Consider the following 21379-nt stretch of genomic DNA (forward strand, 5'->3'; position numbering starts at 1 on the left):
AACAGTTGGGAGGGTCGGGGATGAGCAGAGGGCAGGAGCCCTCATTAGCGCTGAGCCAGCACCAACTTTGTATCCCACTGCCCCCAGCCCCTAAGCCCCCAGCCCCTAAGCCCCCAGCCCAAAGTGTTCATCTGTCAGGCTGGCAAGACCATTGTAGCTCAAACTCCTGAAATGGCTGGGAGCCTCCCTACACCCATCCCAGCTTGCCCCCCATTCTGGTCCTGTGCCCTGCCCTCTGTCAGGTAGGGGCCAGGGAGTGGCCCCTTAACCCTTTCACTGGTCAAGAGCTCCAGTGCCTGCCCAAACCAGATCACTCTCTGGGCCTCAGCCATACCCATTCCCCCCACAACCCCCTCCATGCCTCCCCCTGCCTGTCCCCCCTCCCAAACCCCCTCCATTGTTCCCATCTCTGTGGCTTCTCACCGTCCTGCTTGGGCTCAGGGCGCTGGGCTCTGTCGCCACCTGAGTTCCCTGGCAGCCTGGTTGCCATGGCACCATGGGAGCAGGTCTGGCAGAACAACAGCTCTGGGTAACCAGGGCGGGCAAGACCCAGTGCCCCGCTCCTACCACTCTTCGCCCTTGTTCCCCTCCCCCGAGCTGAGCAGAGGAGGCCATGAGGAGAAAAAGGAAGTTGCCCCGCAGGGCAGCTCTTTACCTGTGAGAATGCTGGTGGGAGGCGCCTCCCGCTGTCACTGAGCCCTCGGCCTGGCAGCCAGGGAACACTGAGAACTGGCCAGGCCTGGAGCCCAGGCCTCTGGGGGCAGAGGTGGGGCTGTCGGGGGCAGGGCTGGGTGAGCAGGGGAGAGCCTGCGTGTGCAGGGTATAGGAGTAGGCTCAGGTCTAGGGACAGAGCTGATCTGGGATGGTGCTGGGCTCCCGCTGGGAGGGGAAGAGGTCTGAGGGGGTGGGGATATAAGGGAACTGGTCCCTCAGGGGAGGAGGGATTTGGAGACAGAGCTGTTAGGGGCTAAGATGACTAGAAAAAGGAACTTGAGGGGTAGGAGTGGAAGGAAACGGGTCTGAGGATAAAGCTGTGAGGGGACCTGGCCATGAAGGGACCAGGCTGTAAGGGTAGAGTAGGACTTGGGACAAGACAGTGAGAAGACCTGGCTGGAGGGAAAAGAGTCTGAAAGGATGGAGCTGTGAAGGGGTGGGGGTCTGTGAGGGGGGAGAGGGCATTTGAGGATGGAGCTGTAAGGGGACAGGGCTGAAGGGGAGGGGACAGGGCTGAAGGGGAAGGGATAGGACTGTGAGGGGAATAAGAAGACAACTTTGGGGGTAGGGCTGTCCTCTAGCCTTTAAGTATTGGGGTCTCTGTGTCTGTGAGGAGGCTGGGGAGGATGGTGCTGTGGGAAGGGATCTGGTCCACCCACTCTCAGTCTGGCCCAGCAGCCCTGTCTCCTGTTCCCACATCCTGGCTCATCTTATCTCATCCCCACAGTGTGGAGGGTGATGCCCCAGGCAGTGACCTGAGCACAGCGGTTGATAGTCCTGGGAGCCAACCCCCCTACCGGCTGAGCCAGCTTCCCCCCACCAGCAGCCACATGGGGGGCCCCCCTGCTGGGGTGGGCCTTCCCTGGGCTCAGCGGGCGCGCCTCCAGCCAGCCAGTGTTGCCCTGAGGAAGCAGGAGGAGGAGGAGATAAAGCGCTCAAAGGCCCTGTCTGACAGCTATGAACTCTCCACGGACCTGCAGGACAAGAAGGTACCCAAGAAATGCTCTGGTCGCGGGTGGGGGTGCCGGTGGGGATGGGGGGGTGAGAGGACCAGGGAAGAGATTGGAATATGGTGCTCGAAGGTGGTGTCCAGGGAGGGATGGTGAGACTGGAATGGAAGAGGAACCCTTCACCTGACTGGGACCTCACTGACCCATTCACCATCCATCCACTGAGTCTTGTATTCACTCAGCAAACATTTAGTGAGCTCCATGCTGGACACTGGAGATGTGTAGATAAAAGACCAAGTCCTCAATAATCTCAGTGTAAGGGGAGAAGCACACATGTAAGTTGACAAATTCAGAACACTGTTTTCCAGTATATCACATGTATCACACAAGATATTGTTTAGCCAAAAGGGGGGCACAAAATACTATGTACAGAAGTAAAAAAACTGGAAGGATATATCCCAAAATGTAATTGTGATTATGCCTAGGTGTTGGGAATTTAGGTGAAGCAACTTTCTTTCCTTCCTCCCTTCCTTCCCTCCTTCCCTTTTTTCCCTTCCTTCCTCTCTCTTTCTCCCTCTTCTTTCTCCTTCTTGCCTTCAATTGATGTCTTCCTTTCTTTCCTGTTTTAGCTTCTCTGTTTCTTTTCTCTTTAAATAGTGAACATCTACTTTTTGTAAATAAAAAAAAAAAAAGAAAGAAAACCACAATTCAGTCCCGTGTGACATGTGCTATCTGATAATAAAGTAAGAACACCACCCAGACCCCAGCCTGGTGCATCCAGGCAGCTGTAAGCAGTTAGCTATGACTCGGTAGGTGGTATGCCTGAGGCCCAGGGAGATGAGGAGGCTGTCGTAAGTTTCTGACTTTGTTCCCCTCCACCTTCCCCTGCCAGGTGGAAATGCTGGAGAGGAAGTATGGGGGCTCCTTCCTGAGCCGCAGGGCCGCCAGGACCATCCAGACGGCCTTCCGCCAGTACCGCATGAACAAGAACTTTGAGCGGCTCCGCAGCTCAGCTTCAGAGAGTCGCATGTCCCGCCGCATCATCCTTTCCAACATGCGGATGCAGTTCTCCTTTGAAGAATATGAGAAGGCACAGAACCCCGCGTACTTCGAGGGCAAGCCTGCCTCGCTGGACGAGGGTGCCATGGCTGGGGCCCGGAGCCACCGGCTTGAACGGGGGCTCCCATATGGCGGCTCCTGCGGAGGGGGCATCGATGGTGGGGGAAGCTCCGTCACCACATCTGGAGAGTTTTCTAACGACATCACGGAGCTTGAGGACTCCTTCTCCAAACAGGTAAGCATCCCTGAAAAGGGTCTTTTCTCTCCATCTCCACGCTCTGGCTACTACTACAACCTTTTCCCTGTACTTCAAGGAAGTTGCCCAACAAGTTGTTGCTTTGATAACAACAAATAGCTAGCATCTGAGTAGGGACTGTGAGGGTAATGAGAAAGGATTGGCAAGAGAAAAATTATATTGTTCAAACATGCAAGTTCTCACTCTGGAACATGAGCCACTATCAGATTAAGGCCTAACTAACAGCTCCTACTTTATATCAGGTCCTCTATATGCCTCATAATGGCCTTCGAGACTGGGGGTGCTATCCTGGTTTTACAGAGGAGGAAACTGAGGCTCCACAACCCTGAGAGGTGAAGTGACTTTTCCAAATTGGATCAGGACTCAGCTCTGTCTGGTTCCAAAGCTTTCCCTTATACCATACGATCATGGACCAGGCTCTGTGCTGGGCACTGTGGGGGAGACAGATGAATTGGCCAGGATTCTTTTTCTCAAGGATCTTCCCAAGCGAGCAGGAAATAGCAGGCACATGTGCACAGGACTGTTTCCTAAAAGAGTGCACTCAGAGCCCTGAGAAGAGATCCCATATAGTGCTGTGGGAACCCAGAGGAGGGAGAGGAAATTTTCTTCTGGGAGGATGAGAGCAGGCTTTTTTGAGAAAACAGCACTGGAACTGGGCCTCAGCAGGCAGTGAAGAGTTAGCAAGTTAGAGATAGTCAGAAGGGTGTTGCTTGCATAAGCATTGCATCAGGAAAAGCAGGGAAGGGTGGGGATGCAAGCGGCAGTGATAGTGGTGGGAGATCATTCTAGGCTTGGAGTGTGTCAGCACAGCTGATCAGGTGCAAATCCCAGTTCTGCCATTTCCCAGCTATGTGACCATGGGCAAACTGTTTAACTCCACTGAAACATGATCAATAACATGAAGATAAAACCATTTTTTAGAGCTGTTTGGAAGGTTGAGTTCAACTCGGTAATATATCTGAAAGCACCTAGTATATGGCATTTGCTAAGTACATGTTAGTTTCCTTCCTAAAACCAAAAAGATATTTGGTAAAAATTGTTGAATCAATGAATGAAAGTGTATAAGAGAAGAAATCATTCTGCTCTAACCTCTGTGATCTGGCCCTGCCCTAAGCTTGGTCATGCTTCCCTGGAGTTAGTGATGGGGTTGGGAGAGGAGGCAGGTAGAAGACAGGAAAGAAGTGTTAAAGGGAAGATCTAAATCACTCATTTATGCATTCATATGACACATTTCATTGACCATCTCTTCTGTGTCAATCAGTGTGTCAAGCTGAGCTAAAAAGAGAGAAACCCAGCCTGGACCCATCCCTCAAGTACTGGCCTCATAGTCTGGTGGGGAGACTGAGGAACCAGGCCTGGGCCCACCTCTCAGTGCTATTCAAGTCTAATGGGGAAGTATCTATTGCTGCATATCAAATGATCCCAAAATTTAGTAGCTTAAAACTGAATGTAAAGACTGAGCTTAAACAACAAACAGTTATTATCCCATATAGTTTCTGAGGGCCAGGAATCTTGGGGTGGCTTGACTGGTGGCTCTCGCATAGCGTCTCTCATGAGGCTGTGATCAAGTTATAGGGTGGGACTGTAGTCTCTAAAGGCTTATCCAGGGCTGATGGGTCTGCTTCCAAGCTCACTCATTTGGCTGTTGGCAGGAGGATTCAGGGCCTTACCACATGGGCCTCTCTATAGGACTGCTCACGGTGTGGCTTCCCCCAGAGTGAAGGATCTGAGAGAGGGAGCACAAGCGAGTGAGAGTACTCAGGATAAAAGCTGCAGTCTTTCCTAACCTAATCTCAGAAGTGACATCCCATCACATTTGCCAGATGCTGCCGGTCCCACAGACCAACCCTGGGACACTATGGTACATGAGGGTGTGAATAGCAGGAGGCGGGGATCATTAGGGACCAGTTGGGAAGCTAGATACCAGAATGAGGCCAGCTTTGGTCCAGATTCTCAAGGCTAAATGTCATGGATTTCCTAAGAGAGAACCAGACAGAGGGCTCCAGGAGCCCAGAGGCAGCTGGGATTTTGGTTTACCCTAAGGGAAGGCAGAGGCAGGAATGTGGCTTGGGATTAGTGAGGAGGCGGCATTTGGCTTGGGTCTATATGGACATGAAGAAGGTATTGGGATGTCTGAGAATGGAACTTGTGGGCATAAGTTCCAGCTCCTGTGAGCTCACAATGGCTCCCTGGGAGTTATGTCCTGCAGAGAATCTTGGGAGGTAGGGGAGGGGAAGTACTTTTCTGGCTGCCGCACCAGGAAGATCCCCCCACTTTTTCCTTCCCTCCCTCCCTCATTCCCACCCTTTCACCATCCCACTGTCCTTCATCTTTCTCTCCTTTTTCTCCTTTCCCCTCCTCCCCCTTCCCCTCCACCTCAGGTAAAGTCTCTGGCTGAATCCATTGACGAGGCCTTGAACTGCCACCCATCGGGGCCCATGTCTGAGGAACCAGGGTCAGCCCAGCTGGAGAAGCGAGAGTCAAAGGAACAGCAAGAAGACAGCTCGGCCACATCCTTCAGTGACCTTCCCCTCTACTTGGATGACCCAGTTCCCCCACCATCCCCTGAACGACTGCCTAGCACAGAGCCTCCTGCCCAGGGCAGACCTGAGTTCTGGGCACCAGCCCCTCTCCCTCCAGTTCCTCCACCAGTGCCAGCAGGGTCCCGGGAAGATGGTAGCCGTGAGGAAGGCACTCGCAGGGGTCCTGGGTGCTTGGAATGTCGGGATTTCCGGCTGCGGGCTGCCCACCTGCCCCTGCTTACCATTGAACCTCCCAGTGACAGCTCCGTGGACCTGAGTGACCGCTCAGATCGCGGCTCTGTCCACCGTCAGCTCGTGTATGAGGCTGATGGCTGCAGCCCCCATGGGACCCTGAAGCACAAGGGGCCACCAGGCAGGGCCCCAATCCCACACCGCCACTACCCAGCCCCGGAGGGCCCAGCCCCAGCCCCGCCAGGGCCCCTACCACCAGCCCCCAACAGTGGCACTGGGCCCAGTGGTGTGGCTGGGGGTCGGAGGTTGGGGAAGTGCGAGGCAGCAGGCGAGAACTCTGATGGTGGAGATAACGAGAGCCTTGAGAGCTCCAGCAATTCCAACGAGACCATCAACTGCAGCTCTGGCTCCTCTTCGCGGGACAGCCTGAGGGAGCCTCCAGCCACCGGCCTGTGCAAGCAGACCTACCAGCGGGAGACCAGGCACAGCTGGGACTCGCCAGCCTTCAACAACGATGTGGTGCAGAGGCGGCACTACCGAATTGGCCTCAACTTGTTCAATAAGTACGTGTTCCCATTCCCACCTTGTCGCCCCTACCGACCCTGCTGCAGGCACTTGGACTCCTGGAGGCGGTGATCCTGCTGCCGCCATCCTTCCACTTTGTGGATGGTGTTTCTCTCTAGCTGTTCAGGGAATACAATGGGCAATAGGGTGACAAGAATGGAAAGTTGCCCCCACACCCATGAGAGGCAGTTGTGGTCCTGGTTCTGCTTCTGACTGTGTCGTCTTGGGTGAGATGCTTTCCTCTCTGGCCCTAGTTCTCTCTCTATAGAATGGCTTCTGAACCTTGGGTCTCCCACCTTCCCTTTTTGGTTAGGCTAGCCGATGTTGTATATGAAGAACCCTGCTCTCAGAAACAGGAGACTTGGGCCAGACTCACTGGGTAGCCCTGAGCAAGGTGTGTCCCTTCCTTGGGCTTCAGTGTTTCTACCAACTAACTAGCAGTCTATGGATGTTTGAGGTGTTGGGGGCAGGGTGCTGTGCTGGACTAGTCAGTGACCAGGACTGAGTTCTTTCTAGGTACCTGGTCTTGTGCCAGGTGCTTAGCAGTGGAATACGAGTGTGACATTTGATTAGAAAACAAATGCCTTACATCTTTATAGCCTATTAGACATGGCCATCTGTATTTAGTTCTCATGATAACTCAGCAAAGTGGGTAGTTGTGTCCCTATTTTATAGAGAAGGAACTGAGGCTTGGAGAACTAAAGGGAATTGTTCCAATTCATGCATGGTAAGTAATGGATCTGAGACTCCATCTGTGGCGCCAAAGTCTCCCAAATTCTAGCCTCATGAGGCCCTAAGGCTCTGGGATTCTGAATATGGGATAGCTCAGACCCAGATATGGAAAGTAGGGAGCAACTGATCTATAGAAACACTCAGAGGCTTGGTGGTGCCTCCTGAGTGGGATGTGGAAAAAGTAATCTTTTTACTACTTTCCTACTCCGAGGGTCTGTGACTCGAAGAGAAGGACTTAACCTGGAGCTCAGGCCTTCTCCCAGGACTCCTCAGTGCCTATGGAGAATACCAAAGCTCCTGGCACAGAACAGGCTCTCATCAGATCTTAATTTTCTTTCAACTGGAATGTGGCTCCAGTGAAGGAGGAAGTTGAGTTGAAGATACCTTGGAATTTCTGAAGCTCTGTGAAATGGGAAAGTGGCTTCTTTCCCTTGGGCCTCAGTTTTCTTAAGTGTACCATGAAGTGAGTGGACCACAGAAGGGAGTGGACCTTCTTGGCTCCCTGAGGCCATGGTTGGGCCCAAAATTAGTTCAAGATATAGGGCAGGGGGCAGAGTTCCAGGAGGATTGTCATCTCATCTTTCTCCCCTCTTTCTGCAGGAAGCCAGAGAAGGGTATCCAGTATCTGATTGAGCGGGGCTTCCTGTCAGACACGCCGGTGGGAGTGGCTCACTTCATCCTGGAACGGAAAGGCCTGAGCCGGCAGATGATAGGGGAATTCCTAGGGAACCGGCAGAAGCAGTTCAACAGAGACGTGTTGGAGTGAGGACCCCAGGCTGGGACAGACTAGGCCAGGGGTTCCTGGAAAAGGAGGGCAGGAGGGGGATAAACTTTGCAAAACAGGATGAATAGACCTTCCTGCTCCCATACCTCTCCGCCCTAAAGAGATCTGATCTCTCTTGGTGTTAGTCCTAACATCTTCTGGGTGGCCCCAGGCAAGACCTGCTTTGAGCCTCAGTTTTCCCATCCCTGATATCAGTGGGTTGATGGAACAGACCCTTAGCAACCATGTGTCTTGCCTGGATTTTCTGAGATGGGTTCCATTTCAAACATTCTATCCTCATTTGGGCTTCCCTGGTGGCTCAGCTGGTAAAGAATCTGCCTGCAGTGTGGGAGACCTGGGTTCGATCCTTGGGTTGGGAAGATCCCCTGGAGAAGGGGACAGCTACCCACTCCAATATTCTGGCCTGGAGAATTCCATGTATGTATACTCCATGGGGTCGCAAAGAGTCAGACACGACTGAGCGACTTCCACTTTCATCCTCAGAAGTACTTGCTTGGGCCACAGGTTCAGATTTTGGAAGTCTATCAGTGGGGGATTTGGTTCATTGGAGCAGGTCAGGGTGGGTCAGAGGTTCTTTGCAGAGGAATTGAGAGTGCCACACCCCCTTCTCTGCTCCTCAGCTGTGTGGTGGATGAAATGGACTTCTCCTCCATGGATTTGGATGACGCGCTCCGGAAGTTCCAATCCCACATCCGGGTTCAGGGTGAGGCCCAGAAAGTGGAACGACTCATCGAAGCCTTCAGGTGTGCCCACTTCCCAGTACTAAAGCTGCCTTTCTCTGCTTTGGGGGGCAGTGTAGGATGGGTCTATGAGTCATTTCTCTGAGCCTCATACTTTCTGAACTAGAAATTGGAAATTATAAATCCTATATTGCAAGGCAGTTGGATGATCAGAGGTAATGTGCCTAAAGTATCCAGCTTAGCATCTGGGACATGGGCCTCTAATAAGTGACAACAGCATCAGCAACAACTCATGTTCCCTAAGCCGATACCATACTCATCAGGTATTGATTGGGTTACTGAGCTGGACACTTTACATGATTATTTCAGTGAATATTCCCAACAACCTGGTGGGGTAGGTGCTTCTCTTATTATTCTCATTTTGCAGATGAGAAATCAGAAGTTTAGAGAGGCTGAGTAACTTGCCCAGAGTCATATGGTGAATAAGCAGTGGAACCAGAATTTCAGCTCGTGTGTCTGAGTCCATGACCCATGCTCTTAACTATTATCTTCCTCCATGAATGCTGCAGGGATCAGGCATAAGACCTGGTTATAAGCCCTGACTCCACCACTTTGGGGTATTTAGAAGAGAAATAGAAATACTGGGAACTTGTTTTCTGACATGGGAGGATTTGCTTTGTAGTCAGAAAGATCTGGATTTTCACCCTGGTTTCACCGTTTATCAACTCTTTTATCCTAAACACTGAAGGCCACTTTGGGCTTCAGTCACTTCATCTGTAAAATGGGGCTGCAAAACTATAATGGGATTATAGGAGATGACATACATAAATCCCCTGGCAAAGCTCCATGAAAGGTTGTGATTTTTACATGCTAATCTTGAGGAAAGTCTGAAGAAAGAGGAGAGACCCAAAGGGTTTGGGAATATGTCTTGGAGGAGAGAATTGGTGGTGCCAGATGGGAGGATGGTGGGTAGGTGGAGATTACTGGTGCCTGACCCTGGTCTTGACCCCTCCTGCCCTGCAGCCAGCGGTACTGTGTGTGTAACCCAGCCCTCGTGCGCCAGTTCCGGAATCCAGACACCATTTTCATCCTTGCTTTTGCCATCATCCTCCTCAATACTGACATGTACAGTCCCAGCGTCAAGGCTGAACGCAAGATGAAACTAGATGACTTCATCAAGAACCTGAGAGGTGACCCCAGAGCTTCCCATCAGCTTTTCTTGTCTTTCACCTGGGAAAGGAAAGTGGGCCAGGTGGCGGGGGTGGGAATAAGAGGGAGATCACATCTGCTCCCTGAAAATTTAACCTCACTTTCTGCCAAGGCTAGATGTTCCCACAGCATTTACTTATTAAATCACTCAAATGGTCATTTGTCTGAACATTCATTCTCACACTGAATATTGACTAAACAGGAGATCCTGAACGGGAGGTAAAATCCATGACTTTTATGGAACTTACACTAATTCACTCATCACTCCGTTTCCCTCCCTTGTTTGCCCATAAAGACTTATTTATTTTAGGTGCCCTTTCCTCCACTCAGCATTCATTTATTCATTCATCAATCAGCCAGCCAGGCAGTTGACACTGAGTGCCTCATGTGTGCCAGTCCCTATGATAGGTGCTAAGGACCATGGAGGGGCATCTGCCACAGTCCCTGCCCCAAGAGGGCTCCTAGTTTGTGCGCGAGAGACTGACTTGTAGTACCAGATACCCAGCACAAGACAGGAAACGAACTGTGATGTCAGACAGGCCAAAAGTATATTTAGAGCTCAGGGAAGAGGAGGCTTACCTAGCAGTAAGAATAACAAAGGCACAGAGGTAGGAAAAAAAAGTTGTTTGGAGAACAATCGAGAGGAGGCAGACAATCTAGTTAGGAAGGTCAGTTAGAACCAGTTTCCAGGGGCCTTGACGTGCCAGATGAAAGGTGTCCCCTTGACTTTTTTCTTGGTTTATTGTATTGATGTCAAGCCCTGCCTCTCACCAAAGAGCAGCCTACTAGAAATGGCACAGATGTTAGGATTATTTAAACAGAAACGAAAGAGGGAAGTATAATTGAGGAAAAACAAACAGACAAGACAGATTTGCTGACTGTCAGGGGTTTGCATCATTGGGCTTTTAAGCTGTCTGACTCCTGAGGTAAAAAGGCGGCGTGATGAAGGCTGTTCTTTTAGTACCTGGTGTCCAAGGAGGAGGCTTGGCATTTCCTAAGGAGAAAACATTTTCTTTAGCAGAAGGTTTTTGTTAGAGGAGTGAGTGGGTTTTGCTCAGCAGACAATCAGAAGGATGGTAGACTTCAAAGGAAGGAGTAAGACAGACCAGAGGCCATCTGGAGCTCTCTCCCAGGAGCCTGCCATTAGTCATTCATTCGTTCGTTCACTCATTTCATCCATTCTCCCTCTCCCCTCCTTGTCTGTGTGTATGTATATATGTGTGTATATGTACATGTGTATACATATACACACATGTACATATTTTATATGTGTACATATATATTGTATATGTACAATGTATATATTATGTATGTACATATATTGTATGTGTACAATGTATATATTTATATATGTACATATATTGTACAATACACATATATTGTATATGTGTATATCTTTACCCTCAAATTATTAAATAAATAAGCAAATGAAATGAATTCCTGTTCATTCCAAAAATTTTAGAAATATAGACGTTATTAAAAATTTTAACCATCCAAAATTCTGTCCCCTAGAGTCAACCATGGTTGATATTTTGGTGTATTGTAGTCTTTTTTTCCTATGCACATGTAACTATGGGCTCCCCCAGTGGCTCAGTGGGAAAGAATCTGCCTGTAATGCAGGAGATGCGGGTTTGATCACTGAGTTGGGAAGATCATCTGGAGAAGGAACTGGCAACACACTCCAGTATTCTTGCCTGGAGAACCCCACGGACAGAGGAACCTGGTGGGCTACAGTCCATGGGGTTGTGAAAGAATGAGACACAACTTAGAGAATAAACAGTAACAGCAACAACAATTCATGAAAATGGAATATCTCTCCATTTATTTGACTTAGTGACTAAACAACAGCAACAAGTATAACTATACAGTTAAGATCAGGTTGTACAAGCAATTTATTATCTTGCTTTTTTTTTCACTTGCTATAGGAATTTTCTTATGATTTTTTAAAATAAATATCAAATTTTTAACAGCTATAAATTATTTTATGAAATGGATATATTCAGTTTTACTTCAGTATTCCTTGGCTGTTAGAACTTAGATTGTTTGAAAATTTTATCATAAGCTGTACTTATACATATATCTTTGCACATATTTCTGAGTAATTCCTTACAGTGGGTTCCTAGAAGAGGAATCACTGAATAGTTAGGCTTGCCAAATTACCTTCCAAAACAGTCATGTTAGTACATATGCCTGCTTCCCTGAACTCTTCCTAACACTGGATATTATCATTTAACATTATTTTTGTTAATTAGAAAGGCCCAAAAAAAGTGTCATTGTTTTAATCACACTGTTCTCTGAGTTGTTAGACAAAATTCCTGTCCTGGGGAAGAAAGCAACTGACTCTCCTGGCCTGATCCTGGCCAAGGGGCCAAGGGCGGCTGTTCCCTCCAGTCCTGGCCATCGTTATGGCCCACACCTGGGTGTGGAGGGTTGTGGAGAATCCCTGCCACCCATTCCCCACATGTATACTATATATTCCTATGTATTCCCTCCACCAGGGGTTGACAATGGTGAAGACATCCCCCGAGACCTCCTAGTGGGCATTTACCAGCGCATCCAGGGACGCGAACTGCGGACCAACGATGACCACGTGTCCCAAGTGCAGGCTGTGGAGCGCATGATTGTAGGCAAGAAACCGGTAAGCGCCTTGGGAGGCTGAAGAAGGAACAAGGTTGGGGAGGTGAGTCCATGCCCCTCTGAGCCCCAGGCTCCCCTCAACTGCCGAATGGAGTGGGTGGTGATGCATTCCTCAGGAGTGGTGGGGCAGCTTGAGTGGGATGCTCTGTGGGAATGGATCTGGCGCATGGCAAGGCACATCGTGGATGCTGTGTAAATATTAACATGCTTCTCACCTCTGGTTTGGCTGGTCCACCCAAGTGAGCAGTCAAGATAATAGTTAGCTGATGACCGAAGCCACAAACACACTCTAGTCTTTTAGTCAACAAACACTTACAGATGCCTTTCCACTGAGCCTAGCATTTCAGTTGGCACTGGGGACACAGGTACGAATAAATTATGGTCTCTGTCCTTGGAAGCACAGACCAGGGTGGGGAGGTGTCAGACAAAAACTCAATACCTCCACCTTATAGTTAGGTTAATTTAGGGGCAGCACATGGGAGGGAGAGGTCATTTTCAGCCCAGTGAGATTAGGAATGGCTTTTTAGAAAAGGGAACACTGGAACTGGGGTTTGGAGGAATGGTAGAATGTGGCCATAGGGAGCTGAGCAAGGAAAGCATTCCAGACAGAGGGAGCTGCAGGGACAAAGATAAGCCTAGGCTTAGTTGCTTAGATTCCTTGTATCAGAGTGACAGTGATATATACCAGAAGTGAACTTACTCTTGCAGTTAATGTTAAGATGCCTGAAGCTGGTGGGCTGGCCTTGCGCACACCTATTTCTTCATGCCTATCTAGGTCCTATCTCTTCCTCACCGTCGACTGGTTTGCTGCTGCCAGCTCTATGAGGTGCCAGATCCAAACCGCCCACAGAGGCTAGGGTTGCACCAGCGGGAGGTCTTCCTCTTCAACGATCTCCTTGTGGTATGCACATTGAGGGGAGGAGAAGGAGGGAAGTGGTGAGCTTGGACTCTGGGTGGGGTGTAAACCATTAACATTGGTGGGTGGAGGCATGGTGGGTAAGTAGCTCTGCCATGTGATCTGGGTGCCTCTGCCCCTCCTTTACTTCACCATTTGGAGGATCCATTTGGAGGTAGTGACAGCCACAGGCGGACAGAAAAGGTGAGGACCAGGGCAGATAACAGGCTTACAATCTGGGAAGTGGTATAAAAAGTCCATGCCCACCTTAATAGCCCAGTAGGTTGGTGGTTGGGATGCTTGAAGTAATTCTTAAAACCGAGCTCATCACCAGTGTAGACATATGTCTTTTAGAACTGGGACTCTTAGGACTCTGCAGATGGGAAGGGAAGTTCAGGGTCCTGCCCAACCTCTTATCCCAGGCAAGAGCCAGATTCCCGCATGGTCCTCTGCTTGCATGAGTGCAGCACAGAAGGCTGCCTTCCTCTAAGGGAGCCAGTTTTCTGTTCGGACAGCTCTGACTGCTAGAATCTGTCTCCCAATGAGTTTCCTCCAATAATCTTGACTCAACCCTTGGGATCCCAGAGAGCTGCTCTTAGACAGCTGCTCAGGGATTTGAGGACAGTGACCTGTCCTCCCTTGATGTTCTGTCCTTTAGAGCAGGTCTCTCAGCCTCGGAACTATTGACATCTGGGGCGGATGTGGGATACTCTGTTGTGAGAGCTGTCCTGTGCATTGTAGCATATTTAGCGGCACCCCTGGTTTCTACCTCCTAGATAGCAGTAGCACTCAAACTAAAAATGTCCTCTAGGGGGCAAAGTCACCTCTAGTTGAGAATTGCTACTTTAGATGAAGCTCCTCCAGTGCCCTCTCTGAGCTTTTATTTCCTCTTCTGTGAAGTGGAGCTAATCCCCAGCTCAGGGTTGTCATGGGGGTGAAATAACACGTCAGATGTGGACTAGCCTAACCCAGAGGAGGGGTTCGCCCACATGGGTATTGAGTAAATGTTTCACCATCCATCGTGCACTGTGGGTGCCCAGCCCCATACTAGGCACTGGGTTCCCAGAGATGAGGGAGACTCAGTCCTTGTTCTCTCACAATCCAAAGGGCTAAAAAGATGCTTTGCATAAGCGTGTACCGTAACCATCCTGAAATCAAATAATGTGCTTTTAAATGCCACTTGCAGATGGTCTGAGATGTTTCCAACTCATGTTAGCTGAGTCTAGAACACCCGAGTACTTGATAAAGACCTTGAGTTGTTGAGAAGAAGACTCATTAACTCTACACATTGGTTTATTGAAGATTTCCAATGTGCGCTGGGTCTGGCCCAGGTGGGCAAGATAGACAAGAACCAGACTCCTCTTGGTGTTTCCAGTCCAGCAATCACACACTCATAGCACTTTCCTCAAGCCTAATGGTGAAAGGCACTGAACCAGCACTCTAGAAGCTCAGAAAATGGTGGGAGGGGGACTCTATGTGCGGTATTAAAAGAGGCTTCCTGGGGGGAGCAGCATTCAGTTAGTTCCTATAAAAATCGTGAATGCCTGTTGCGCATCATCATTATATCAGGAACTTGCATTTCTCTCCCGTCTCTCCTGTTCTGCTCCACCAAGCTTCAGTTCTCCCCAACTTGTGGGTATGTGTGTTTGTGTGTATATGTCTGTTAGTGGTGGTATGGGGGGTATGGGGTAGGCAGTAACAAGCAATAGATGCCATGGGAAATTCCCCACCCCAAACCCTGCCTCTTGTCTTTTTCCTACCCCTGCCAAAGGTCACCAAAATTTTCCAGAAGAAGAAGATCTTGGTGACATACAGTTTCCGTCAGTCCTTTCCCCTCGTGGAAATGCACATGCAGCTCTTCCAGAATTCATGTGAGTCCCTTCTTGGATCCCAACATCCCAAGAGTCTTTGCCATGGCCCTCATGCTCATCCTTCCTCCACACCAGCCTCCAGTTTTGGGACTCCTTTACAACAGGGCTGAGGTCTCCAAAGCACCTCCTTGGTCCCAGGATGGAAGGCAGGTCAGGGTGGAGTATGACTTGGGTCTGTGCCCTGGGAGCTCATAATCTTGCGGAGAACTGCAGCATGTATGTTTTCTGATGGGCTTAAGTGATGGTGATCACGCCACGCATTGAAGGACTAAGCCAGAGGAGCTTTGATGGGTGGCTTCTGGGCAGCAGAAGCAATGTGAGTAGAGCCAGAGGGGTGAAGGAAAGGGTTCTAGAGAATAGCCGGAGTTCAGCCTGCCTTTCCGTCCTGAGGCATAGGGAGTACCATGACTACCAGGAGTCTGGGGGCTTTGGAGCAAAGGGGGCCCGCTGACGATGCTCATGCAGAGAAGAGGCGGGGTCAGAGATGGACATGAGAAAAGTTATTTCACATATGAGCCACCTTGCCTCAGACAGAGGTGCCTGACCTTCCCCTTCCCCACAGATTACCAGTTTGGGATCAAGTTGCTGTCTGCAGTACCTGGTGGGGAGCGCAAAGTCCTCATCATCTTCAATGCCCCCAGCCTCCAGGATCGGCTGCGCTTCACATCTGACCTCCGAGAATCCATCGCTGAGGTGCAGGAGATGGAGAAATACCGTGTGGAGTGTGAGTAACCCAGCCACATCTCCTTCCCCGACTCCTAATACAGTGCCTTGCAGACACTAAGAATCCTGTCCTCTGAGAAACTCAGAGTTGGGGGTTAGCTTGTCCAAACTTCCTACCCTCATTCCAGGAACCCTTCAGCCTCTGATTGAATACCTTCAGTGACAAGAGGCTCATTACCTCTCAACCTCGTTATTATTTCAAGCCCTAATTATGAGCCAGCACTTCCTTCTGTTGAAAGGGAGCAGGGAGAAGAAGCAGGGTATTGGAGGTAGGACTCTAGTTTCAGATGCCAGGTATGCTACTTATTATCTGGGTAAACTGGGGAGAGGTACCTGACTCTCTGAGCCTCAGTTTCTTCATACATGAAATTGGGGTGGTGAAATCTTCACAGAGTTGTGAAGATTCAATGAAATAAGGTGGAGGATGTGTCCTACATGTTCACAGGACATGAGTGTTGAACGTCGTTAGTGTCCAACTGATGTTACTCCCCTTCCCAGCCTCTCCTTTCCTCTCCCCACATTCTCGTTCCTGAACTGAGTCCTGATGACCCATCCTCTTGGCCTTCAGGGGCCACATCAAGTCATTCTGATCATATATAATAGAAAATAGTGATTGTATCTCATTCCTCCCAATGTCCTCTAAGTTCTTTTCTCCAGGTTAAGTAATATGGTGTTAACGAGAAAGGCAGGCAGATAGACAGACAGAGAGACAGAGAGAGATGTGGTGGACAGCTCCTCAGTGAGGCCTTCACAGTTCTGGGGTCTTCTGTGCTCTTCAGCAAGGCAAGGTCATTCATTCAGCTCACCAGATCCTTTAGACCCTAGGGACATTCAGAGAGAGGGTGAGCATGCCAGGAGGAGGGATGGGTGATCGACAGAAGCCTCCGTGACCTCCACAGGGAGGCGGGAGTGTAAGGCCGGAGAACATGGACTCGACTCAGGCAGACCTGCTTCCAGAATGTCAGCAACCCCACTTCCAGACTTGCCCTGGGCAAGCTCTGTGACTTCTCGGGTTCTCGGTTTCTTCCTCTGGAAACTGGCTGCTAATACGTACCTCTGAACTGGTATAAGGATTGAGAGAGATTGAGTAAGCATAGCACCCAGCACATGGCTGGCACATAATAGAGAATTTGATTTCCGTTAGTTTCCTACTCCTGTCCTTCCAGGAGCCCTCTGCTCTGGAGCAAAGGTATCTGAGAATGGAGCGGGCTCTGGAATGAGTGCCCTTTGCCATAGGCTCGAAGGGCCTTCCTGCCCCTCCTGGGAACAAAGCAGCCACTGTAAAGCTCTGTTTTGAAAGGAAGGGGTGGTTTGGGAGACCAGACAGGGGAGGGAGAAGCAAGCGGAGAGGAGCCAGAGGAGCAGGCGCTGAGAGGGACAAGGGAAGACTGAACCAGAGGAGATGGTGTGAGATGGGCTGGGCGCTGCAGCACTTAGGAGATGTAGCTGAGGTACAGCTGTCCACGGGGCGAAGCAGGAGGCCTGAGGACAGAGCAGGTGAGGAAGGGGAAGACCCACAGAGGGCTGGGGTCAGTCAGGTGGCCTCTCACTCCTGTCCCTGACCTTTGCTCCCTGTCTCCCCCACCGCCACCCAGCGGAGCTAGAAAAGCAGAAAGGTATGATGCGGCCTAACACCTCACAGCCCGGAGGGGCCAAGGACTCGGTGAACGGCACACTGGCCCGAAGCAGCCTAGAGGACACTTATGGGGCAGGCGATGGGCTCAAACGGGGTGCACTCAGCAGTTCTCTGCGAGACCTCTCAGATGCAGGCAAGTCTCCCGGGGCCCCTCCCCTGGCTGGGGAGCCGTGGGACTGGGTGTCCTCTTCGCTTCCTGTCACTGACTGCCAGCCTTCCTTGCACTCACCACACGTGCACGCATCTTGCCTTCATCCAGAATCCTAGGTGCCATGCCACAGGGGACCTGGGAGCTGGGTCAGCACAGGCGGAGCCCAGGGTTTGGGCCAGGGAGTGCAAATGGGGCCACAGTCTCAGCCCCTCTCTTTCACTGCTCCACCTCTCCTCTCTTTCCTCTTCTGTCTCTCAGGCACCACCTTTCCTCCTCCTCCTCCATCTTTTCCTCCTCTCGCTCCTCCTTCTCTACCTCTCCTCCTCCCGACCTCCCCCTCTCCAACGGGGGAAAGGGAATAGGGGTGTCTGTCCCTGGGAGGGGCCCAGACCTGGTGCCCAGCTCTGGAGCCCAGCCGGGTGGGGAGGAGGGGTTGCTGCTCTGACGCTGGGCTCCTTGCTTGTGGGCGCAGGGAAGCGGGGGCGGCGTAACAGCGTGGGATCGCTGGACAGCACCATCGAAGTAAGTGCCAGCTCCTGCCCCACTCTCTGCATGAGCCCTGCCCTGCCACCCTGGCGCCCCAGAGGAGGAGGGGACCTGTTGCTTCCCCCTCTTCCCTGCCGGGAACCCTGCGGCTGCCTCTCCCAGCCAACCACTCTCTCAATCTGTCCTCAACTCTGTCTGTCCTCACTCTGCCTGTCTCTCAGTCTGTCTTCCACTCTCCCGAGCCCCCTCTCAACCCCATGGCCGACTCCAAGTAGTGATGCTCTTGGAGTTGGGCCGAGAGAAGCTCTTACTTCCAAGTCCTGCTCTTTGAGCCTGACCAAGTCACTCTGTCTCTCTGGGCCTAACATGCTCCCTGCCTGCAAAATGGGGATGAGGAGGAGGTACTGCTAAATCTTCCTCTCCCAGCTGAAGCTCAGATGAGATAGTGGATGTGACAGCAGAGCTCTGCAAGCTGGGGGCGCTCCATGTACAAGTACAGGACTGTGACTTGGTTTCCATTATGCTGTGGAGGGGGGTTCTGTCTCTCCAGCCCCCAGGGACCAGGGGGTTGGGGCTTAGGGTTGGGGGTTTAGGACATCTAGACCGGCCTGACTTCCACCCCTCCCCCCTTCCAGGGGTCTGTTATTAGCAGTCCACGCCCTCACCAGAGGATGCCACCTCCACCCCCACCCCCGCCGCCAGAGGAGTACAAGAGCCAGAGGCCCGTCTCCAACTCCTCATCCTTCCTGGGCTCCCTATTTGGAAGCAAGCGTGGCAAGGGGCCCTTCCAGATGCCACCGCCACCAACAGGCCAGGCCTCTGCCTCCTCTTCATCTGCTTCTTCCACCCACCACCACCACCACCACCACCACCACGGTCACAGCCACGGTGGCCTGGGGGTGCTGCCTGATGGGCAGTCCAAGCTCCAGGCCCTGCATGCCCAGTATTGCCAAGGACCAGGCCCGGCCCCGCCGCCCTACCTGCCACCCCAGCAACCCCCTCTCCCCCCACCGCCTCAGCAGCCCGCCCCTGCCGCAGCTGGGCTCCATTCCACCACCTCCCGCTTCAGCTCCTCCTGTGGGGCCGCATCGCCACTTCCACGCCCATGGCCCAGTCCCAGGTCCCCAGCACTATACCTTGGGCCGGCCAGGCAGAGCTCCCAGACGGGGAGCCGGAGGACACCCTCAGTTTGCTCCACATGGCCGCCACCCCCTGCACCAGCCCACCTCCCCCTTGCCCCTGTACAGTCCTGCCCCCCAGCACCCTCCAGCCCACAAACAGGGCCCCAAGCACTTCATCTTCAGCCACCACCCACAGATGATGCCAGCAGCGGGGGCCGCTGGGGGCCCTGGATCTCGGCCACCAGGGGGCTCCTACTCCCACCCCCACCACCCCCAGTCACCATTGTCACCGCACTCACCCATCCCACCCCACCCCTCCTACCCACCCCTGCCCCCACCCTCACCCCACACCCCACACTCGCCCCTGCCACCCACCTCCCCCCATGGCCCACTGCACGCCTCTGGGCCCCCCGGCACGGCCAACCCACCCACTGCAAACCCCAAGGCCAAGCCAAGCCGGATCAGCACCGTGGTCTGATGAATGGAGTGTGTGAGCTGGGGACTGGGAAGGTCTGGGGAATCTGCAGGAGAGAGACCTCTCTGCTTCCTCAGTTTTTCCAAAATATACATGCACATAGAAATGTCCTCCTCCCCACTTCTTCCCTGCCTTGGGACCCCTCCTCTAACCCCCAACAGTCTCCTTGGGGTTTCCTTCCAGAGTTGAGACTCCTTGCCACTTGCAGCCTGTATGCAGGGCTCTTGAGCTCTGGGGAGTGGTGAGGACCTTTCAGAGATCCTCGTCCTCTTTTTCCCTCTCTTCACCCTCCCTCTCTCCCTTTCCCCAGAGGTCTAGTTGGGTGGCCTCAGACCTCTGGGCCAGTGTGAGCTCCCCGTCAGCTCTGGCTGGTAGGGAAGGGCAGGTGTTGGGAACAATGGGGGTGAAGGCTTCCCCAGGGCACCTCTGGCCAAGTGGGGCTAGGAGGGGGCTCTGCAGTGTTGTGGCCAAACCCCAGCTGGCTCGGCCCTCTCTCTGACCTCAGGGCCTGGCCATACACTTCCAGGTGTCTCCACCTGCTGGAGGATGTGGGGTGTCAGTGCACTCGGTGAGTGGGCCCCCACATATGCTGGTCCCCAGGTGGGGCAGTGCTTCCTCTTTGTAGCCGATCTCTGCTCTCTGTCTAGTGGGCCCCAGCCCAGACCTCTTCAGCTTCAGGACCTTGCCTTTCCTTGCAACGTTCTTATCCTGATCAAAGTCCAGACAGGTTTGGGGCGGGGGGGCTGAGGTCTGGGATGAGAAGGGCGCAGCCCTCCCTCACCCATATTGCATGCCCCCCATTCCCTCACACCTACCCCACCTACAGCTGAAGACAGTGCACTTTACAGATACTGCCCACAAACAGCCCACTGGGGCAGGGCACCCAGCGTCAGCCCTGGGGAGAGGGGCTCCCAGAGGGCCACCATGAGCCCGAGATGTCCTTCCTGAGGCAGACATTGAAGCCATCAGAGTGGGGGCTGGGAGCCAGGATGCCTGAGTCCTTCTGTCCGTCAAACTCTCTGCTGCCTCTCCAGCCCCTTTACAGCCCTGTTTATTTATTATAAATATATTTTTTACAAGCCCCAGCTCCTCTTCTTGCCCCGCATATCCAGCTCCTTTCTCAGCTCCTGCCTCCCTCTCCCCTCTCCATCATGGGCTGCAGTACAAACAGACAGACAGACCCTGGCTGTATGAAAGGCCAGGGACCCCGGGGTTTGGGGGTGGGGGAGGGCAGCAGCGGGAGGGGCTATATGGAGAGGACCTGGGGTTTAGGCATTGTCTTTTCTCCTCCTTGTATATAAGAATGTATATTTGATGCCTCATAAAAGACCTTGTGCTCATCTCCCGCCTCTGCCTCCTACTTGTGCCCCCTCCCCCATGGTGGAGCCCCTTGGGAGAGAGGCCTTAGCCCAGGGAGGTGAGGTGCTGATGGTAAAAGCTCAGACAACTGGATGGGTGAGAGGGTTTGGTTGGATGGGAGGTGTGGGGGGGTGAGTGAGGTTTTGATGTTTGTTTCATTAACAGTTTGGATAACAGAGTGGCAAGGGTCTGGGCTTTGGAGTTGATCCAGTTCAAATCCTGGGGCTTTCCCTTCCTAGTGCACTTGGGAAAGGCAACCTCTCTGAGTCTCGGTTTCCTCAGTTGAAAACTTGGGGTGATAAGCCATTGCCACATGGGGTTATGATGACAGCATGAGGTAATGAGTGTCCAGCAGCCAGCATA

At 52.1% G+C, this 21379-nt stretch overlaps 1 protein-coding gene across 1 annotated transcript in view; it reads left to right on the forward strand.

Annotated features, from left to right (window-relative positions):
- Positions 1–19804, forward strand: part of IQSEC2 (IQ motif and Sec7 domain ArfGEF 2) — a 76879-nt gene extending 57075 nt beyond the window's left edge. The window contains 14 exon segments of the mRNA XM_070366657.1: positions 1442–1703; positions 2557–2958; positions 5361–6256; positions 7590–7751; positions 8394–8516; positions 9477–9643; positions 12161–12300; positions 13075–13200; positions 14966–15065; positions 15628–15789; positions 17384–17557; positions 18048–18097; positions 18697–19082; positions 19084–19804. Of these exon segments, the coding sequence (XP_070222758.1) occupies positions 1442–1703; positions 2557–2958; positions 5361–6256; positions 7590–7751; positions 8394–8516; positions 9477–9643; positions 12161–12300; positions 13075–13200; positions 14966–15065; positions 15628–15789; positions 17384–17557; positions 18048–18097; positions 18697–19082; positions 19084–19660 (3727 nt within the window). The 3' untranslated portion in view covers positions 19661–19804.
- Positions 19805–21379: the final 1575 nt, after the last annotated feature.

Source organism: Bos mutus, chromosome X, assembly GCF_027580195.1.
Source record: "Bos mutus isolate GX-2022 chromosome X, NWIPB_WYAK_1.1, whole genome shotgun sequence".
NCBI lineage: Eukaryota > Metazoa > Chordata > Mammalia > Artiodactyla > Bovidae > Bos > Bos mutus.